At 45.1% G+C, this 20,883-nt stretch overlaps 1 protein-coding gene across 6 annotated transcripts in view; it reads right to left on the bottom strand.

Annotated features, from left to right (window-relative positions):
- Nucleotides 1-225: 225 nt before the first annotated feature.
- GPR19 (G protein-coupled receptor 19) overlaps nt 226-20,883 on the bottom strand; it is a 33,832-nt gene continuing 13,174 nt past the window's right edge. For 3 of the 6 annotated variants that reach the window (XM_074936230.1, XM_074936240.1, XM_074936216.1), the window contains exon 2: nt 226-1,677. In XM_074936230.1, coding sequence (XP_074792331.1) covers nt 408-1,655 — 1,248 coding nt within the window. In that variant the 5' untranslated portion in view covers nt 1,656-1,677 and the 3' untranslated portion in view covers nt 226-407. Of the gene's footprint in view, nt 1,678-8,150; nt 9,139-13,261; nt 13,437-20,883 lie in introns of all 6 variants that reach the window. The other 3 variants (XM_074936208.1, XM_074936225.1, XM_074936207.1) reach the window with 3 other exon arrangements.

Genomic DNA, 20,883 nt, shown 5'->3' with positions numbered 1-20,883 from the left:
CAAAGTTAAGCTAAGCTGAACACTTCTGAAGATTTCACCCACAAAGAGAAAAAACACACTCCAACAACATCTCATTAGGATAGTAACCAAAAGGTAGTCTATATGGACTTGGGTGGCTTCACACGTTTATACAGAGTGGTCAACATGCAGTAGTAAAAAGCAGTTTTTATTTTATTTACATGTAGATAGTATGAGATTTTTGAAAAGACTGTTCATGGTTCTAGGATAATTGTTCCAAAAAGCAGAATGTAACGAAAATTAAAAAAAAAAATAGTGTATACAAGAAAATCAATGCATTTCATAAAATAAAGCATATTTTGTCTCCCTTTAAACTGTATGCAAAAATATGTAAATATATGTCTTTTCAAAAAAGAGATCTAGCGGTGCATAATAATTATTCAAATCAATTAGACAAATGTATTTGGTGGGTTCGAATTAATAGGCCAAGCAAGCTTTTTTTCCTTTGCTTCTCTGTCAAATGAATCATAGATTGAGTCTTTGGTTACAGTTTTGGTTGGTGCAGGGATTTCTGAGATTCCAACGTAATTTTTTTTGGCTATCCTTGAACTGGTGGTGATGGTGTATGCATTGCTTCGGTAGCATTTCATGGAGGACATGCAAAATGTTTCTTTCATCCCTTTTCTGAAGTTTGCATTATACACTGAGTACAGGGTGGGCTTAGAGGCTGACGAACTAAAGGATATCCAGGTGATAGCCATGAAAACCAAAGAACTCTTTCTGTAGTCTGTCTCCTGTGGGTGCCACAGCTGCACCACGTAAAAAGGGAGCCACGATAGCAGAAATACTAAATTTAACATCAGGAACATCTTGATGGTTTTCACTTTTGTCCTTGGGACTATATTCATGGTCCGCCTGACTGTTCTGCCATCAGTTCCTATCCTCCAAATGTATTTGATGACCTTTTGGTAAAATAGGATGATGCAAATGGATGGAATCAAAAAACTCACCAAAAGATGGATGATGCTGTAGACAGCTCCATCCCAAGAATAGGGGAGAAAAAAGTTGCAATGGTTGTCCCAACTGGAGCCATAGAAAAAGAAAGCTGGGGACACAAAAGCGGCATCAAAGATCCAAGATGCTGCAATCATTTTCTTGGCTTTTTCTCTGGACACTTTGAAACTCAGAGGATAGACAATTGTGTAGAACCTATCTACGCAGATAGACAGCAGCACGTAGATCTGGACACCGGGAGTGAGATACTGAAAATATCTCACTAGCTTGCACATAACACTCCCAAGTGTCCACCTGCCAGATGTAAACTGGAGCAGCACAAACGGAGCACTCGTCATGCTAATGAGGAGATCGGCACAAGCCATGGAGACCACAAAGTAGTTGGTGGTAGACTGAGTTCTCCTGCTCCGGTGGATCACTAAGCAAACGAGGGAATTGCCAAAGACAGAGAACAGCCATAATGCTCCAAAAACCATGCTGGCTACTACTATTTCCCCTGGTCTCAGTTCATACTGCAAGACAGTACTGTTCCTCTTGGCTCTGTATTCCGTGGATACGTCTGTCATCTCATGGCTTGCCAGAGACATAGAGGTTTCAGAGTGGCTGTCGTTCTGTAGTGGTAGCAGGACTGTTGGGATAACAAAAGAACCTTTGCTATTATCCATACCATAGGCAAACATCATAGTCACGTTTTCCTCTTGAGCTCTGAATGGAGACAGAAGCAGGAACATTATTGTTAAAAGGGGGAGAGAAATATATGATTAACAAATAATACATTTTGCTTTGGGATATTATTATGAAAAGTAAACAAATAGCCAACCCATGTCTGAATATAAGAAACACCTGTTTATAATCTAGTCCACAGTTCCTTGACAACCTGTACACACACACACACACACACACGCTGAAATGCTTGTGTCTATATCTACATCTATCATTCCAGGTCGTCAGGGATCTGTGGAATAGATTATAAACAGGAGCTGTTTTTTATATTCAAATGTGGGGTGGAGAATTGTTTATTTTTCATGTCAATATCCCAGATCTTCATGGATCAAAGGTCAAATGCTGCTCCATCAAAATTGATCAGAGCTTTGCTATTATCAGCAGGACTGACATTTGGACACAAGTGCACAGAAAGCTGCAGAGATGAGATAGCACAGACGAGACCGTGATTGGTAAGCACAAAAATGCTAACTACTTCCAAATTAGTAACCTGCTCAGAAGCTGCCCATGGACTCACTTCGTCTTATTTCACTAACCTGTGTGCTGCCCAGCCCACTTAATCTGAACAAGTTTTTTTAAAATCAAGTAGCAGCAAGGGGTGGCTGAATCCTTTCTCTCCCCTGGCATGTTTCAGGCAGTCAAGGACTTGCTGGCTCTGGGAAAGAGAGGCGTACAGACAGATGTGAAAGGGAAGACCCAGGCCCTTTGTGATGGACAGGGAAGGAAGATGGGCTGAAGAATCCTCCTTGCACTCTCCCAGGATGAGGAGAAGAAGCTCTTGCATCCTGCAAGGAATCAAGGGAGACGATTCCCATAGCTCCTGCTCCCCTTCCACTTGTGGGAGAAGAAGAGAAGATCCTTTCCCCACTATCTGGGAGAGCAATCAGCAAAGTAATGTGAGTGAAGAGTGGTGGTGGGTGACTGAGAGGAGGGAGTGGTGGAGAGAGGGCGTGTGTGATGGGGTGATTGAGGGGGTGAGTGAGAGAGTGAGGTATTTGTGTGTTGTGATGTGGTACGTATTGGGGATTAGACACCTAAATCCCAGGTTTGGCTCTACTGCTATCCACAAAATTCCCATGTAACCCGATAGGCACCTAAACTCACTCAGCAGCTATGTTTTAAGGGAAAATCTCCAGAAGCACCTAAGTTTCTACTTCCAGGCATACCCTGCACACTCTAGGTGTCCGGATGCCTCTCTCCCACCTAAGCCCCAGAGTGATCCACAAAACGGGGGAAGATCGGTGTTCACCTGCCTTTCTCATACTCAGAGGCTGCCCACCAGATCAGGTCCCATTCAAAAATCTGGTCACCAGAGGAGAAGGTGCTCCTGCTGCCCACCTTGTAACCCAATGGTTACCGCACTCATCTGGGGCTGTGGATAACCCAGGTTCAATTCCCCTCTCTGCCTGAGGGGGAGAAAGAATTTGAACAGGAGTCTCCCACCTCTCAGGAGGATGCGCTAACCACTGAATTATGAGACAGTTTGATGTGGGGATTCCCTCAGTCTCTCCTGCTGATGCTGTTCCACTGTGGATAAATACGTAAAAAGCCATTGGAGCAGGGGGCCTGTACCCTCGGTCTCCCACCTCCCCTGTGGGTTTCCTTAAACATCAGGCCACAGAGTCATTGTCGTCCTATTGCTCTCTCTTTCTCTCTCTCTCTCTGGCCTAGTCATTCTTTGATTATTTATCCACAGTGGAACGGCTTCAGCAGGAAAGACTGAGGGAGCCCCACATCAGACTGTCTCATTGCTCAATGGTTGCACTTGCTTGAGAGGTAGCAGGTTCTTTTCTCCCGCTCTGGTAGAGGGAGGAATTGAACCCGGGTCTGGCAGGGAAGCGCTCTGATCACTAGACTAAAACTTAAAAGGTTGGCACCTGCACTACCTCTTCTGGTTGTTTTGTGTAGAGTGCGGCAGGTGCCTGACTCGTTCTCACAAAGACTGACTTAGGCGTCTTGGCTGCCTGACTCCAGGAGAGGTGTTCCTGGCTGTGGGTCACTGCAGAGATAAGTGCCTGAAGTTGAGTGCCCAACATTGTGAGAGAGATGGAGCTGAGGACATCCCCCTCTCATCAGCATCTCCTGTTGGCTGGCTTAGGCAGCTCCTAGCACAGGGGTGGGCAAACTTTTTGGCCCAAGGGCCACATCAGGGCGAAAAACTGTATGGAGGCCTGGGTAGGGAAGGCTGTGCCTCCCCAAACTGCCTGGCCCCTGCCCCCTATCCGCCCCCTCCCACTTCCCGCCCTCTGACTGCCCCCCTCAAAACCCCCGACCCATCCAACCCCTCCTGCTCCATGTCCCCTGACTGGCCCCCTGACCCCTGTCCACACTCCCAACCCCTTTCCACATCCCCACCCCCTGACAGGCCCCCCAGGATTTCCACGCCTATCTAACCCCCTGTTCCCCGTCTCCTGACTGCCCCCCTGCGCAGAACCTCCACCCCATCCAACCGCCCCCTGCTCCCTGTCGCCTAACTGCCCCCTCCCCCGGGATCCCCTGCCCCTCATCCAACCCCCCCACCCACTGCCCCCTTACCATGCCGCTCAGAGCAGCAGGAGCTTGCAGCCTCGCCACCTGGCCAGAGCCAGCCGCGCTCCCCACGCAGCAGTGTAACTGGGGGGGACAGCAGGGGAGGGCCTGGGGGCTAGCCTCCCCGGCCAGGAGCTCAAGGGCTGGGCAGGATGGTCCCATGGGCCGGATGTGGCCTGCGGGCCTTAGTTTGCCCACCTCTGTCCTAGCATGTTGGCTTTTGTGGATCGCATTTGGAGGTGCCTGTCTGTCCCCTAGTCATTGTATAGGGGAGCCTAGGTGCCTGTCTCAGGCTTTGTTGATCACAGTGTTGATCCTGTGGCTTTCTTGGTTCCTAAAAGTTAGGCCTTGTGATACTGAGCATCGCAATGCCTATGTCCCTTTGTGGAGCTGAGCGTGGGCGACTGAGAGGAGCGAGTGGTGGAAGTAGGGTTGTGTGTGTGGTGGGTGACTGGTTGCAGTGGTAACTGGGTGAATGAGTTGTGGTGGGGGGGGCTGGATTACTGGGGTGAGTAAAAGGCCGTGTGGAAGGTTATTGAGAGTATCAGTGTGGTTATTGAATGATAGGGTGACCGAGACACCGCGTGAGACCTAGTGTGATTGTGCACCATTTCCTTCAGCAATAGGAGAACCATACACTGGAATAAAGCACCCTGGAGAATGCTGCCAGCCTCACCTGCTTCACCCATCCTCAGTTATCGGCTTCTTCCCCAGTCACCTCACCTGAGGATTAACCGCTAAGATAAATGTGAATTAAAATATTTGTACCACCTACAGAACTTTATAAATAGGGATGGGGAAGAATACAGTAGAAGAAAGTCTGTTCATGAAAGACAGGGAGTTGGTGAAAAGCTGGGAGGTGAGGGGGACCCAGCTGTTAGGTTTTGTCTCATGCTCTGATTATCCGGACTTTGTCTCTGCCTATTGCTTTTTTTATTAGATAGGAAATATAGTCAACTTCTGAGGATTGTGTGCTCTGGAGGGATCTTTGTGCAGGGGTCAGCACCACCATGTTGCACGATGGACACTTGACAAAATTACCGGACTTAGTGATAGACATTTGCGGAGGTCAGGAGTGGGCTCTGGGCTGAGGCAGGGGGTTGGGCTGTGGGTGGGGGTTCGGGCTCTGGGCTGCAGGTGGGGGTTCTGGGATGGAGCCAGAAATGAGGGGTTCAGGGTGCGGGAGGGGGCGCCGGGCAGGAGCAGGGGGTTGGGGATGTGTGAGGGGTCCAGCTGGGGGTGCAGGCTCTGGGGTGGGGCTGGGGATGAGGGGTTTGGGGTGCAGGAGGGTGCTCCAGGCTGGGATCAAGGGGATTGAAGGATGGGAGGGGGATTGGAGCTGGGATTGGGACAGGGGATTGGGGCCCAGGAGGGGATCAGGGTGCACACTCCGGGCGGTGCTTACCTCAAGCAGTTTCCAGAAGCAGTGGCATGTCCCCCCTCCAGCGCCTACACGGAGGCATGGCCAGGTGGCTCTGTGCACTGCCCTGTCTGCAGGTGCCACCCCGCAGCTCCCATTGGCCATGGTTCCCAGCCAATGGGCTGGGAGCCGTGGAGTCAGCACTCAGGGACCGGGGACAGAGGCAGCATGCAGAGCCGCCTGGCCGCGCCTCTGCCACCACCAGCAGGGACAGGGAGCCACTTGCGGGGAGTTGCCTGAGGTGAGCGCCCCCACGGACCTCAAAATTTTTACCGCGGACATGTTGCCAACCCCTGTCTTTGTGCAATGGCTGACATCTTGGTCAGGACCATAGATCTGCCGAGTTGAAAGCATAAGTCTTTATAGGAGTCAGGCTCTCAAGCTGGGTCTGTAACAGCAGGATACATGTGCAGTGGCACATGGATGTAGAGTGAAATTCTGAAGATGTGCACTGACATTCTTGGAATATGAATTCTGAATATTAAAACAAGCACCTGACAGTCTTGGAGCACTGTCCAGCCCAGCAGTTTATGCTCAGTTGTGTCCTCAGACTGCCTGAGAGAGAATGAGTGAGAGAATATACTTGTGTCTACTTTAGATGCACTGTAAAAATAAATCCTGTAGGTTTATGACCGGGTTATAAACTGCTGCAGTGAACTGTTGAATGTAGCCATCAATTCACTACTTAAAAGCTGAGACTTCTTGGGTAGCCCACAGCTATTTCATAGAGAAGCTCTTGTCTGGCTCTGGGAATAAGTGGAAATGCTTTGGCTGGCTTTGAGATGTGTGAAATTATTTTCTGTGTGTTTTGGAGGCCACACTATAAATTGACATACTGTTTTCCAGTGGTCAAAATTGATTGTTTTGGAACAATCTGCAACATGAGTACAGATGCATGGCTCAGTTTAGCAATGTCAAAGACTCATTATCTTTTTCTACGCTCACATGGCTCCATCTGTTTCCCTACTGGAGCTCTACAGAGACCCTCATTTTCTCTAACTTCATAGCAGTCCTCCCCATGCAGTTGTGTCATAGCCTTTATGCCTCTAATGAGGGCTGGATGGAATTCCCTAGCAAACCCATCAGTCAAAAAAGAAAGTGTAAGATTGGAAAGTGCATAGAGTATTGATCACGTGAGGGGTTGAGTGCCCTAGAATTGCATTGACTTTGTAGGATTTGTTTAGTCTCTAAGGTGCCACTAGTACTCCTTTTCTTTTTTGTAGGATTTGTGAGCACTTGGCATCTTGCAAGATGGGACTCTAGCAATGCAGAACATTCTCACTATGTCATTTCATGCCACGGAAATGCAGCCATCTCTGGGTCCAACGACACAGTTATTCTTTCCCAGCTACAGTGCACAGTTTTAGGAAGGGAATGAAGCATGACTTCTCCAATTGAAACTACAGGGGAAATTTAGCTAGACAGAATGTAATTGCCCAATTTGAGATTTGGACAGGAAACTGGTGCCAACCCACCTAATCTTGGAAAAAAGTGCTGTGAAATCTTTCATGATTAGGCCTGAGTTTCACATCAAAAGTTTCAAAAGTTGCTTCGGTGACTATTTGGTGAAGAAATCTGTCAGCTATCACATCCAGGAAAATCTGGGCCCTACTGTTATTGGTAGTGCTTGTCCTCCAGTCTATATCTGGGAAGTTAAAGTCTCCCTCAATCACACAATCTCCAATATATTTATTTCATTAAAAACATTAAAGAGGCCTCTATGCATATCCAAATTGGATCCTGGGGGTCTGTAGTATACCCCAAGCACTAGCCCAAGGGTGTAGCTTTCTTCCCCAAAGTGATTTTGGCCTAAACAGACTCTGTCTTATCCATTCCATCACTTCTAATTTCATTACAGTCTACCTCATCATTAATACACAATACTACTCCACCACCTTTCCCTTTATTTCTGTCATCTGAACTGCATATATCCTGTACTCCAGTCATGACTACTATTCCACCATGTTTATGTTACCCTATAATATCTGGTTTCACTTCCTGCACCAGTAGTTCTAGTTCCTCCATTTTGTTACTCAGGCTCCTTGCAAGGTGTACAAAAATTTTAATTGTTGCTGCTTGGCTTCACCCAGGTTTCTTGCCTGGTTAGATACAGTCATTTTACTGCCAGTATTGCCAGTACTGACTGTTAGCTTCATTGGTATTGGCACTATCTTTCCTCTTAATGGCCATTCTCCTAGCCACTGTTGTTCCTTTCTCCATTGCTGTATCCTCTTACTTGATTTTCTTCATTCTCAATGTTAAAATCAGGTGTGGCGATTACATGAGCCTCTCCCAACCGTCTCCCCCAAGTTCCTAGTTTAAAGCTCTTTTAATCAGTTGTGCCAACCTCTATCCCAGAAGTCTATTTCCCTCCCAACTCAAGTGGATTCCATCCCATGAGAACAGTTCTCTGCCCATGAATGCCTCCCAGTGGTCAAACATCCCAAAGTCCTCCTTATAGCACCACTGCCTGAGCCATCTACTGATCATCATAATCTTGTCTCACCTTCGTCCTCCTCCTCTAGGGACAGGTAGAATCTCATTAAAGATCACTTGAGCATCCATTTTTTTAAGCGTCTTCCCCAGCCTGGCATAGTCTCCCTTGATACAGTCCAGTGAGAATCTAGCTGTATCATTTGTTCCCATGTGAGGGGGAATCACTGAAGTCTTTCCTGCTCCCGTTAGGTTTTTCTTCAACCTCAGCACAACATCCCGTATCTTAGTTCTCGCCAGACAGCACACCCTTCTGTTCTCCAGAACAGCTCTGGCGACAGGCCTGTCTGTCCTTCTTAATAGGGAGTCCCCAGTCATGCAGACTGGCCTCTTCCTGGTGCTGGTGTGATTCTCTGGCCTTCCTTGTGTTCTTTCTGGCTGCAAGTCCTCTTGTCTTTTATTCTCCCTTGAAATCTTCTGTGAGTCATTCTGTATCCTCCTGAGGCTCTGAACTCAGGGTATCTCTATTGGCTCTTCCCATCTTCTTATAGGAGTAGCCACTCTTCGCTTCTTCCTTGCCCTCCCACCTTCAGTTACAGCCTGCTGAGCCCTTTCTTCTTTCTCCAACTTGGCAAACCTGTTCCCGAGCTCTATTTCTCCTTTGCTAGTTGGTCTTTTCCTCTGCCTGGTTCTTGTAGTCACATGCTTCCCCTGGCTACTTTCCTCGCCCAACAATCTCCCCTCTGAGTTCTTCAGTCCAGCTTGCATCCGCGAGTCTCAGCTTTTCCCTTCAGCCTCCTCTTGCCTTCCCTCCATCATCTGCTCGAATCCCCGTAGAAACTCAATCATAGTTTCCACCTGCATCTCCAAACCTCAGATCTTCTCTTACATCAGTTCCATCAGGTGGCACTTCATACCACCAAAGCTTTTTTCAAGGTACACGTTCCAGGATAATGTACATCCTGCAGCTTCCATATCCAGTCATCTTCATTGTGTCTTCCATTGCGTGGGTCACTACCACTGCTGCCTCTGTGTCTGTCATAATCTTCCCGTCTAAGCTCCTGTCAAGCAAAAAACCAATCCAAAACCAAAACCCACAACAAACACCAAAACAAAACTGGAACACCACACACTCCCCCTGTACTCTTCCAAACACCCGTTTACAGCTATTTACTTACTCTGATGCTGCTGGCTAACTGTTTGGATGCCTTTATAGGACCTCTTATCAGGGAAGCCCCGCCCCCTAATCAGGGATGTCCCATTCCCTAAACAGGGCTCTGCCTCTCTCACAGCACAGTGTCCCCTACCAGTCTCTACAAATTGAACAGGAAAAACAAACAAACAAACAAACATGATGTTCCCCTCTGCTGCTATCTGAACTGGCAATCTGCTAGGTCACCCCAGTCCTTGACTCTGGGAGCCAGCCTTACCCCGCTCTGCTGTGAGAACCCCCACTCCTGGGCTGTTCACGCACAGCCTCTGGCATGTAAGCTGCTCCTTGGATTGTACAACCGAATGATACTAGTCAATATCTCTGGTCCTAGATGCAACCCTAGGAACCTCCAGCTTGCAGTGTCCAGTTATGCCTGCTGGATGCTGCAAGCTTATATGCGTTTGTCAATTTAACAAAGAAATTGGTATGTACCAGGCTTGTTATCTCAAGGAGAGTCTCTGACATTCTTCAAACCAAACGCCCTGCTTCAGGTAGAATAAACAAACAGATTTATTAACTATAAAGATAGATTTTAAGTGATTATAAGTCAAAACATAACAAGTCAGATTTGGTTAAATGAAATAAAAGCAAAATGCATTCTAAACTAATCATAACACTTTCAGTGCCCTTACAAACTTAGATGCTTCTCACCACAGGCTGGCTGGTTGCTCTTCAGCCAGGCTCTCCCCTTTGATCAGCACTTCAGTCACTTTGTGTGGTGTCTGTAGATGTAGGCGGAAGAGAGAGGAAGAGCATGGCAAATGTCCCTCCCTTTTATCATGTCCTTTCTTCCCTCTTGGCTTTGCCCTCCCCCCTTCAGAGTCAGGTGAGCATTACCTCATCACAGTTCCAAACTGACAAAAGGAATTGGAGTGACTCCCTCAAGAGTCTAAGAGATCCTTTTGTTGTTGCCTAGGCCAATGTCCTTTGTTCCTGTGAGGCTGGGCTGGGTTTGTCCCATACCTGCCCTGATGAGGTGTGAACTGCCTCTCTGCTCTTGAAGAGTTTTTGCCTGGGCTTGCTTTAAGCCATGAAAATACATTTTCATCCTCATAACTATATATATATATGAAATTATAACTTATAACCTTACTATAACACTACTGTAACAATTACTATAACATCATTATAACAACCATGCTCAGTGCATCATGAGTCTTCCGAAGACACCCAACATGACAAACTTTGCATTGGATACCACAGAATCATTTATAAAGATGAACATGGGGTTGTCGGGTGCTCCCCTGAGGTACAGAGCGCCAAAACAACCCCCCCCCACAAAAAAAACGCAGAAAAACACAAACACCCTGTAGTGGGGTGGCTGCCCCACTCCTGGAGAACAGGGGTTAAAAGCAGCCAAGCTAGGCTGATTAGGGAAGCAGCCACAGCTGGGGCCATGCCCAATCAGGGCCCAGCTGGCCCTGATAAGAGGGCTGGGGGAAGGAGCTGAAGGAGTCCCTCTCTAGCTTTGGAGAGAGATGGACCTAGCTGCCTGAAGGAGCAAAGATTACTGTGGACAGAGCAGTGCTGGGGAAGAGGCAGGCTGAGCTGGGGAGCTCAGGCCTGGCGACCTCCCAGGCTGCGGCCTAGAGAGGTAGTGGGCTGCAGGGAAAGGCAGCAGGTCCAAACCGTCCTTGCCAATGAGTGGCCATTACACTGCAGTCTTCCCCAGTGAACAGGGGCTAAATGATGACAGCAGTAGCCACCTAGGCAAGGTGGGTTTAGAGGACTGGGGGTTCCCCTGGGAGGGGAGACCCAGAGCATAGGCGTACTGCTGGGGCAGAACCCCGAGGTAAAGGGCACCAGGATCCAGGAGGGACACAGGGCCAGCAGCAGGTGAGACACTGGCCTGCGAGGGTGCGCCGAGTGCTGAATGAGCTAATTCCCAGGACGACCAGCAGGAGGCGCCATGCTGGTGAGTCATCACTTCACTACAAACTCACACACTGCCCCCAAAGGAGCAGGGGCTATCCTCCTCCCTTCCCCTCCAACAGAACTCCTACTCAAAGTTCCCTGTTTATAGCTCTGTTTTCTGGACATGCATTTGTGGCTGTTGCTTTACTATTGGAAAAGCAAAAATGGCTCTAATGGAAATGATGATGATGATAATAATAATATTTTATATTTATCTAACACTGAAGGATCCCAAATCATGTAAAAAGCTATCTATACACCAGTGAAAGGCAGCCACTTCTGGGGTGGATGGCAAGCAGCTGGAATAAAGCACATACTAATAGCGAGAGGGGGAAGTGTTGAACATCCAGGCAAGCCTCTACTCTTCTGAATAGTCCAATGGGATCTTTAAAGTCCATGCAGGACAGATAAGACCTGTGGCCAATGGGAGCTGCTGGGTGCTCAGCACTTTTGAAATTCATGTCACTTAACTTGGTACCTAAATATAGTTTAGTATCCTGACTCTAGCAATCTGTTTGTGGAGATCTTGAAGCTAGAGGCCAAGATCTTATCTGAAAGTCCCTTATGCAGTAAATAACATGGTACCCAATGTTATCAGCAGGATGATGGGCTAATTCAATGTTCTATTTATATCTTGTTTGGTGCTTAGGCACTAAGGTGATAGGAACCTTAAAAAAAAAAACAACCCTAAGATAGAAACATAATTAATCTTGTCAGAGTGTGAACCTGCCCTTCAAGGGAGTCTAGATATTCCAAAATTGATGCTTCAACTACTGAGCCATCCACTCTAGCTATAATCTCAGAACTCTCTATTATTATCATCTCTCTGAATCAGACACACACGCCACCCCAGGAAGTAGCATCTATGTAGGACGGCAGCTTACAGATAGGTGTCAATGATATTGTGAATGGGGAATCATCACTGAACTGGTATTTCTCGTTCAGTCCTGTAGGTATTGATTCTTGACCCTATGCTATTTAATATTTTTATTAATGGCATAGATGAAAACATAAAATTATCACTGATAAAGTTTGCAGATATAAAAAATGGGAGAGTGGTAAATAATGAAGAAAAGAGTAAATGGACACAAATCAGATGTCAAGAATTATAACATTCATAAACCAGTCGGAGAACACTTCAATCTCTCTGTTCACACGATTACAGACATGAAAGTCGCTATTTTACAACAAAAAAACTTCAAATCCAGACTCCAGCGAGAAACTGCTGAATTGGAATTCATTTGCAAATTGGATACAATTAACTTATGCTTGAATAGAGACTGGGAGTGGCTTAGTCATTATGCAAGGTAGCCTATTTCCCCTTGTTTTTTCCTACCACCACCCCCCCCTCCCCAGGCGTTCTTGTTAAACCCTGGATTTGTGCTGGAAATGGCCCACCTTGATTATCATACACAATGTAAGGAGAGTGGTCACTTTGGATAAGCTATTACCAGCAGGAGAGTCACTTTGTGTGTGTGGGGGGGGTGGGGGGTGAGAAAACCTGGATTTGTGCTGGAAATGGCCCACCTTGATTATCATACACATTGTAAGGAGAGTGATCACTTTAGATAAGCTATTACCAGCAGGAGAGTGGGGTGGGAGGAGGTATTTTTTCATGCTTTGTGTGTATATAATAAGATCTTCTACACTTTCCACAGTATGCATCCGATGAAGTGAGCTGTAGCTCACGAAAGCTTATGCTCAAATAAATTGGTTAGTCTCTAAGGTGCCACAAGTACTCCTTTTCTTTTAATGAAGAAAAGAAGTCACTGCTATAGCGCGGTCTGGGTTGTTTGGCAAGCTGGGAGCAATCAAACAATATGCATTTTATACACTGCTAAATGTAAATGTATATGTGTAGGAACAAAGAATATAGGCCATACTTCCATGACTGGGGACTCTATCCTATAATCTATGACTCTGAAAAAGATTTGGGTGTCGTGGTGGATAATGAGCTGAATATGAGCTCCCAGTGTGACACTGTGGCCAAAAGAGTTAACGCGATCTCTGGATGTATAAGCAGGGGAATCTTGAGTAGAAGTAGTAGTAGCATTTACCTCTGTATTTGGCACTGGTGTGATCACTGCTGGAATAATCAGTCCAGTTCTGGTGCCCACAATTCAAGGAGGATGTTGATAAATTGAAGAAGATTCAGAGAAGATCCATGAGAATGATTAAAGGATTAGAAAACATGTCTTCTAATGACAGATGCAAGGAGCTCAATCTATTTTGCTTAACAAAGAGAAGGTTAAGGGGAGACTTGATTGCAGTCTATATGTACCTGCATGGGGAACAAATACTTAATAATGGGCTCTTCAATCTAGCAAAGATCTGATGGCTGGAAGTTGAAGCTAGACAAACTGAGATTGGAAATAAGGTATACATTTTTAACAGTGAAAGTAATTAACTATTAGAACAACTTACCAAGTGTCTTGGGGGATTCTCCATCACTTGCAATTTTAAAATCAAGATTGGATGTTTTTCTAAAAAAATATGCTCTAGGAATTATTTTGGGGACGTTCTGTGGCTTGTGTTATACAGGAAGTAGACAAGATGATCACAGTGGTCCCTTTTGGTTTTGGAACAGATCAATCTATGAGAGAGACAAGGTGGGTGAGGTAATATCCTTTATTGGACTGACTTCTGTTAGTGAAAAGACAAGCTTCTGAGCTATACAGAACTTGTTTTAAGGTCTGGGAAGGGTACTTCGAGTGTCACAGCTAAATACAAGCTGGAACAGATTGTTTAGCATAAGTAGTTAACACATATTGTAAGAGACCATTCAAGGTGAAGTGGCCAGTTAACACCTTTGCAGACATAGGTCAAAAAGTGGGGTTAGTGGGTTATAGATTGTTGTAATAAGCCTGTGACATTATCTGATTAAAATATGACCATGCAAATCATTGCTGTTACCACTGTATAAAATTCATTGCAATTATATAACAGTGTGCCAAGAAAGTGTCAATAGAAAGGGTTAAGTGGCTCGCAGGCTAAATGACCCAGAAACAACCTTTAGAGACATGTTAGAAAAGTATGTGAATGGTAATTAGGGCCATTCCATGTTAGATGGGCTAGAACTTTGAAATGAAAACCTGTATTGTTAGAGAATTAGAGGTGATACTAATTGTACGTGTGTACTTATATCTTGTTAGGTGTTAGACTGTCTGTCACTGTAGCTATTGATTCAGAGATCAAAAGGGAATATTAACATTTAGATGAATCTTGGGTGAAATAATGTCATTGTCTATATGTCTCTTTAAAGTTTGTGATAAACTGCCTAATGGATAAACTGCCTTATGTTAATCGGTGTAGCTAATTACTGGTGATGCTTGGGAAATAGGTCTACTTCAAAGTCTCCATAATTGCCTATTGTTCACCTAAGGACTCTGAGCTGGCAGGAGAAGACCTGGAACTATACAAAGATGTCTTGGGTCCTGATCCTTTTTATCTCAGATCTGCTTGATGCTTCATGCCGGGGAAGCTTAAGTCGTAAGACTGAGATCTCCAGTCCTATCAAGTTCACCCTGAATATGAACATTGGAGTATAACCTATGGAGTAATTCTGAAAGAATTCTTTGCAACTATGAAGCTCACCATCTCTACTATGAATCTGATCTCAGAACTGTATCCATGTCTGTATGTATACTGATCTTTTAACCAATACTCTCTCTCTTTTCTTTTTAATAAATTTTAGTTTAGTTAATAAGAATTGGCTGTAAGTGCGTATTTGGGTAAGATGTGAAATATTCCTTAACCTGGGAGGTAATGTGTCTGATCCTTTGGGATTGGTAGAACTTTCTTATATGATAAATAAGATTTTCAGTAATCCTCATCATATTTGACTTGGGTGTCTGGGTGGAGGCCTGAGACTGGGTTGCTTTAAGGAAATGGTGTTGTTGGCTTCTGGGTAACCAGTAAGGTAATATAGAAGCTGTTTTGTGCTGGCTTGGTAAATCTAAGTATTGGACTATCTACCAGCTTTGGGGATTGTTTGCCCCATTCTTTTCAGTTGACCCTAATTGAGTAACCTCAGTGCAGCTCCCTGGGACCCTGGTCACAAAGCCATAAACCCAGTGTCTTTATTAAGTCCATGATTTTTGGTGTTTAGCAGAGTTATGCATTTAAGACCCCAGGCTGGTCTATTGAAAGTGTTGTGCATGTTTCCTTTGAGGACAAGGACTTCAGAGGTCAGATATAGAGTGACTGTGTGAAAAGTGTTTGCCCACAGGTAATATAGTGTGTTCTCATTTTCCTCCGTGAGTTCATTCGCAAGCATAGTGATTATCAGGTTTCACCCACACAATTGTAGTTGGGGCATTTAGTGCACTGGATGAGGTACACCACACATGGTGATAGGCATGTGTAGGACCCATGAATCTTGAAAAGTGAGTGGTGAGGGGTATTGATCATTGTAGCAGTGGACATCTGTCTGCAGGGTTTACATCTGTTGTTTCACCAGGGTCTGCTGCTTCTTTGAGTTTGTGGGTCCTGGTCTGTGGGGAGCTTGCTTCTGATGATGAGCTTGGTGTTATTTGAAGGTCAGAAATGGGGGGATTCAGGAAAGATTTCTTTCAGGATGTGGTCTCCATCAAGTATGGGTTGTAATTGTTTACTGATACCCCATAGGGGTTCCATTGTGGGGTGGTCAGTGGCAACTAGGGATGTGCGGTTTTTTCCCTTCTGTATTGAAGTAGGTTCTCTCAGGGCATTTGGGTGGCCTGTTCCATGGTGTGGTGTCCTTGTTTGGTGAAAGTTGTTTTAAGTTTGTTTAGGTGTGAACCCTGGACTTTCCTTGGAGCATATTCTGTGGTCTGTGAGTGCCTGGCTGTAGATAAGAGATTTCTTGGTGTGTTTGGGGTGATTACAAATCCAGTAACTACCTGAGGCACCCCAAGAAATCTGTTATCATTCCACTAGCAGGACGTCTAGCACGATTACAGGGCAATTATGCATTTACCGTCATGATTAGAAACATGGTTTTCTGAGTTCTGTTGTCGTTTAGGCAGCTAAAAATGTATGTATTGATTCACGAAGGAAACCTATTTTAATTCATGCTATAAATTGTCCTTTGTGACTCATGCAAAGGCATGACTCATTTTTCTTTCCTTTCTTCAGATTAAAATGCTAATCAAATCAATTACGAGACTGATCAGTATATGATAGTTGCATGAAATCTGAGCACTGAGTGAGGTTTCGTTAAGACATTGATGTTTGTATTCAAAGTATTATCTTACCTTCCCCAAAGTATTATCAGGAGTGTACAATAGCAAGTATATTCTGCAGAGCATTGTCTTCCCATTACAAAGAATGCACTGGATGCTCATTTATCAGAGTAACAATAATAGTATGTAATACTGTATAGCCAACTAATCAGTACAAGTTACTGGGCAAACAAATGTCACTTGATACATTTGCATTTCTATTTAGCTTTTTGTGGATGGCAAAAAGTTACCCAGGGAAGCCAGACTGTCCTGTGTGGCACAGGAATTCCAAATATCCTTGCTTTTGTAATCACGTTAATACCATGCTGGTTTCTGTCCCTGCTGCTAGCCTGCTACTGATGAGCATGCATAGTGACCAGCTCTGCTACTAAGGCTGGCCTGCACCTGACATCTCCTCAGATACGCAAGAAAGCTCTGAAGAGCTCCAATTTTGAGGTGAGGTGCTGTCTGTTGCCCTGTGACGAGGTGTACCTACCCCACACCAACCCCGAAAGGGTTAACTGTGCCTGGCAAGCTGAGGAAACCCTGCCCCTCCGACTTTGCTGTGCATGCTCAGCCTGGAGGCAGAGTATAAAAGGAAGCAGCCCAACTCACTCTGGGCAGGTTGCTGAAGGAGGAGGATGCAGACTGCAGGCTCTCTGCAGGGAGTTGCTACAGGCCCTGGTTACACAGCCATGGCACACAGAGCTTCAGATGGACTCTGCGGTGCCTGATGAGCCCAGAGAAGAGACCATGCCATCAGGAGCTACACCACTTGAGGGCCCCAGAAACCCGTGGAAGGGAGAAAGGGTAGGAAGCAGCCCAGGGAACATAGACATTTCTCCAGTGAGTGAACCGGGGAACTAGTCAGTGTGTTTCAGGAGGATCCCCGCTGACTCAGTGGTGAGCACCCCTACTGCTGCCAGGGCCCTGGGCTGGGACTCAGAGGAGCAGGGAAGGCCTGAGTCCCCCCACCCTGGGCGCCACACACCCCTAAGTAGTGCCCCATTCCCCAAAGGCCATTCGGCCACACAATCCCACCGAGGTGGGTTACGTTATTGATTCTGGCCATTAGGTCCGGATTCCCTTATTGATTCTGGCCACTACGCCGTACTGCCATGTTTTATAGTCAGGGTCATGAACACAGGACTTAACTGGCTGCTATACAGTTTTCTTTCCCTTCTCACCATACGTGACCCGGCACATGGGATGGAGTGTACCTACCCCGCAGCACTCCCCCCGTGTCTTACAGTGGAAGTGGAAAATGACCAACTCCCCCACTTCATTTACAAATTGAAAGAACAAATCAAATAAAATAGGGATCAAACCTGCAGCCTCTGTGCCATTGTTTCCAACCCTGACACATCCAGGCTGGCTGAGATATGCACCATATTTAGCTAAAGATGCAGTGAAGGTTTGTCTGATGCCAGCAGCAGGTCTGCTCTGACTACTGTGCATACACGATGTACCATGGTAGCGGTGGTAAAAGTTCCTAGTATGATCTCACAGGCACATAGGTATTTTCTTTTATAGCGGATTTAGTGGTGGTGAAAGGAACTGGATCAACAGCTGTGGACACAGAAATAACATCTCTATCCCCAGTACAGATACAGCAAAGGCAGCAGCATAGGAAGCTTCCACATACTGCCCGGCTGATATGCCTCAACTTTGTGCCAGAAGGAATCTCTCTCAATATGAGCCCTTGTGTCTTAAGTCCTTCTTCAGAGACTGCTCACAAAAGCAGCTGGGTTGGTACTGAATGCAGAGATAGTTTGTGATGGGAATACTTTTCCACCAGGAACTGGATTGTAACCATCAGCACTTTTCACACAGAAAAATGCTCAGCCAGCGGCTGGTAACAACTTCCATGTACTCATGAGATACAAATGGGCGCATTTTACACCTCCATATGAGGCATCAGCCTAGACCAGGGGTAGTCAACAGGTGGACCACGGGGCAAATGCAGACCGCCAGACACTTTTGAACAGACCCTGAAACCTTTTTATTTACTTTTATTATCATCATTATTGTTGTTTTTTTAAAATTATTTTCTCTGGAGTCTAGACCTTGACTATACCTTGACCAAGAAATTTGGACCTTGACAAAAAATAATTGATTACCCCTGGCCTAGACTGCAGGGGAAATCATTGGTGTCAGGTTAGTCAAACAGAGACAGGGGGAAAATGGAAGCTAGCAGCAACAAATTTATTTTATCTATCCTCTAGCCATCTAATCTTCAGCACTGGGTAAAGATGTGCTGCAGTATTCTTCACTCAACCCCACCTAGGGACTAAACATTATAATGCAGTTTAAACTGTCCATCACATTTCTCCCCTTTTTTAATTTTTCTTTTCTGCATTTTTACAATTTTAAAACTAAAACTTTTTCTTCAAATTAACTTTTAATCCTAACATGCCTCCATCTGTTACTCATCCTTAAATGGCACTGTTGTTTTTTAACTATACAGCCACTTGGTGACTAGACAGTCTTTTATTGGCAATGGCTTTCTCCGGCAGGTTTGGAATAGGTGAATCTTCTCCTTATTCTTCATCTACAATTTGCAGAGTTTGCTCAGTGATTATACAATCTTTGAAACAAACTGTTGAACTCCCCAGTTTGTCTCAATAGTGTATGATCTGGGTGATGCATTTTTTTTTTTTACTTCACAACAGCTGGAGTGTTCCATCCTTTTCCTCCATCCAGTTTGACACAAACAGGGCCACCAGGTTCCAGATGTCTTTTACAAAAGTATTCTTAAGCTCTTTTTGCCCTTTGATGTTAGTTGGTTATTCTTCTGATGTCTGGGCCTCTTTGGGGCTAGAATCTTTTACAGGGTTGGAAATGGGTCCTGAGTAGCCTTCCCATCAGGAGTTGGGCTGAGCTATAAATGGTAGCAATTAATGGTGTTGATCTATTGCGCATAAGAACTAGGAATGGATCTTCCTGCTTCAGTATTTTCTTGGCTGTCTGTACAGCTCTCTCAGCCTCTCCACTTGCTTGCAGGTAATACAGGAAGCTAGTGATGTGTTCAAAATAATATTTTGTTTGGAATTACTTAAATTCAGCTGCGGTGAATTGTGCATTGTCTATTACTAGTTGTCCTGGAATACCAAAATGCGCTACTGTGCTCTTTAATTGCTCAATAATACTGAGACATATTGCATCTTTCAAATATATTATTTAAATACCTTATATATAGAAAAATAATCCACTGCAACTAGGTAATGTCCTCTGAATTCACAAAAGTCTGCTGTTAGCCTCTTCCAGGATCTGTCTGGTAGAAGTGTTGTCATTAGAGGCTCTTTACATTGTGCTGGTCTGTTAGTTCTGCAATATTCACAGGAGGATACTTTATTTTGTCATGTTCTTACTGATTCCAGGCCATCACACTGACTGATTGACCTGTTCATGCTATTTAGTTGGTCCTTGATATCCTTCATGGATGAGGTCTAGAAATTCTCCTCTCAAAGCACTGGGGATGACAGAGCAATCATCTTGAACTCATTTAATTGTCCTCATACAGCAAAGTAGTCTAGCAAAGTTATGAATTTAAGCTCCCAAACTCATCTTTTAAAAGTGTTGTGCAGGTTTCCTTTGAGGATGAGGACTGAGAGGTCCGATATAGAGTGATTACTTTGTAAAAAGTGTTCACTCACAGGTGATGTGGTGGTTTTGTCATTTATCATTTTCCTGCATGAGTTCATTTGAGAGTGTAGTGATTGTCAGGTTTCACCCACATAGCTGTTATAGGGGAATTTAGTGCACTGGATGAGGTACACCACATGTGTAGGACCCCTGAATTTTGAAAGGTGTGTTTTGGGGGTACTGATCATTGTAGCAGCGGAGATATGTCTGCAGGGTTTGCATCTGTTGTTCTGGCAGGGGGCCTGGTGCCGCTTTGAGTTGATGTGTCCTGGTCTGTGGGGTAGCCTGGGAGCTTAAATTCATAACTTTGCTAGACACTAAAAATCCTGGTCTTAATATGATTTATGACTTATTACAACACTATGTAACCCACAACTCCCCTTTTAGTCCTATGATTTCAGCGGTGTTAACAGGCTGCTTCATCTTGAATTGTCCCTTAGAATATGTGCTACTTATGCTAATCTATTTGTTCAACGTTGTATTTAGTTGTGATACCTTGAGTAGCCAAAACATGAAGGGGCATATGAATGTTTAGCATATCTGGCACATAAATACCTTGCAATGCTGGATACCAAAGTGCCATGCGAATGTCTGTTCTCACTTTCAGGTAACGTTGTAAACAAGAAGCAGGCAGCATTATCTCCCGTAAATGTAAACAAACTTGTTTCTCTTAGCGATTGGCTGAACAAGAAGTAGGACTGCGTGGATTTGTAGGCTCTAAAGTTTTATATTGTTTTGCTTTTGAGTGCAGTTATGTAACAAAAAGAAATATCTACATTTGTAAGTTACGCTTTCATGATGAAGAGATTGCACTATGGTTCTTGTATGAGGTG

This window comes from Natator depressus, chromosome 1, assembly GCF_965152275.1.
Source record: "Natator depressus isolate rNatDep1 chromosome 1, rNatDep2.hap1, whole genome shotgun sequence".
Taxonomy (NCBI): Eukaryota; Metazoa; Chordata; order Testudines; family Cheloniidae; genus Natator; species Natator depressus.
The sequence above is the reverse complement of the archived record's forward strand: the minus strand, read 5'-3'. Positions and strand labels throughout refer to the sequence as shown.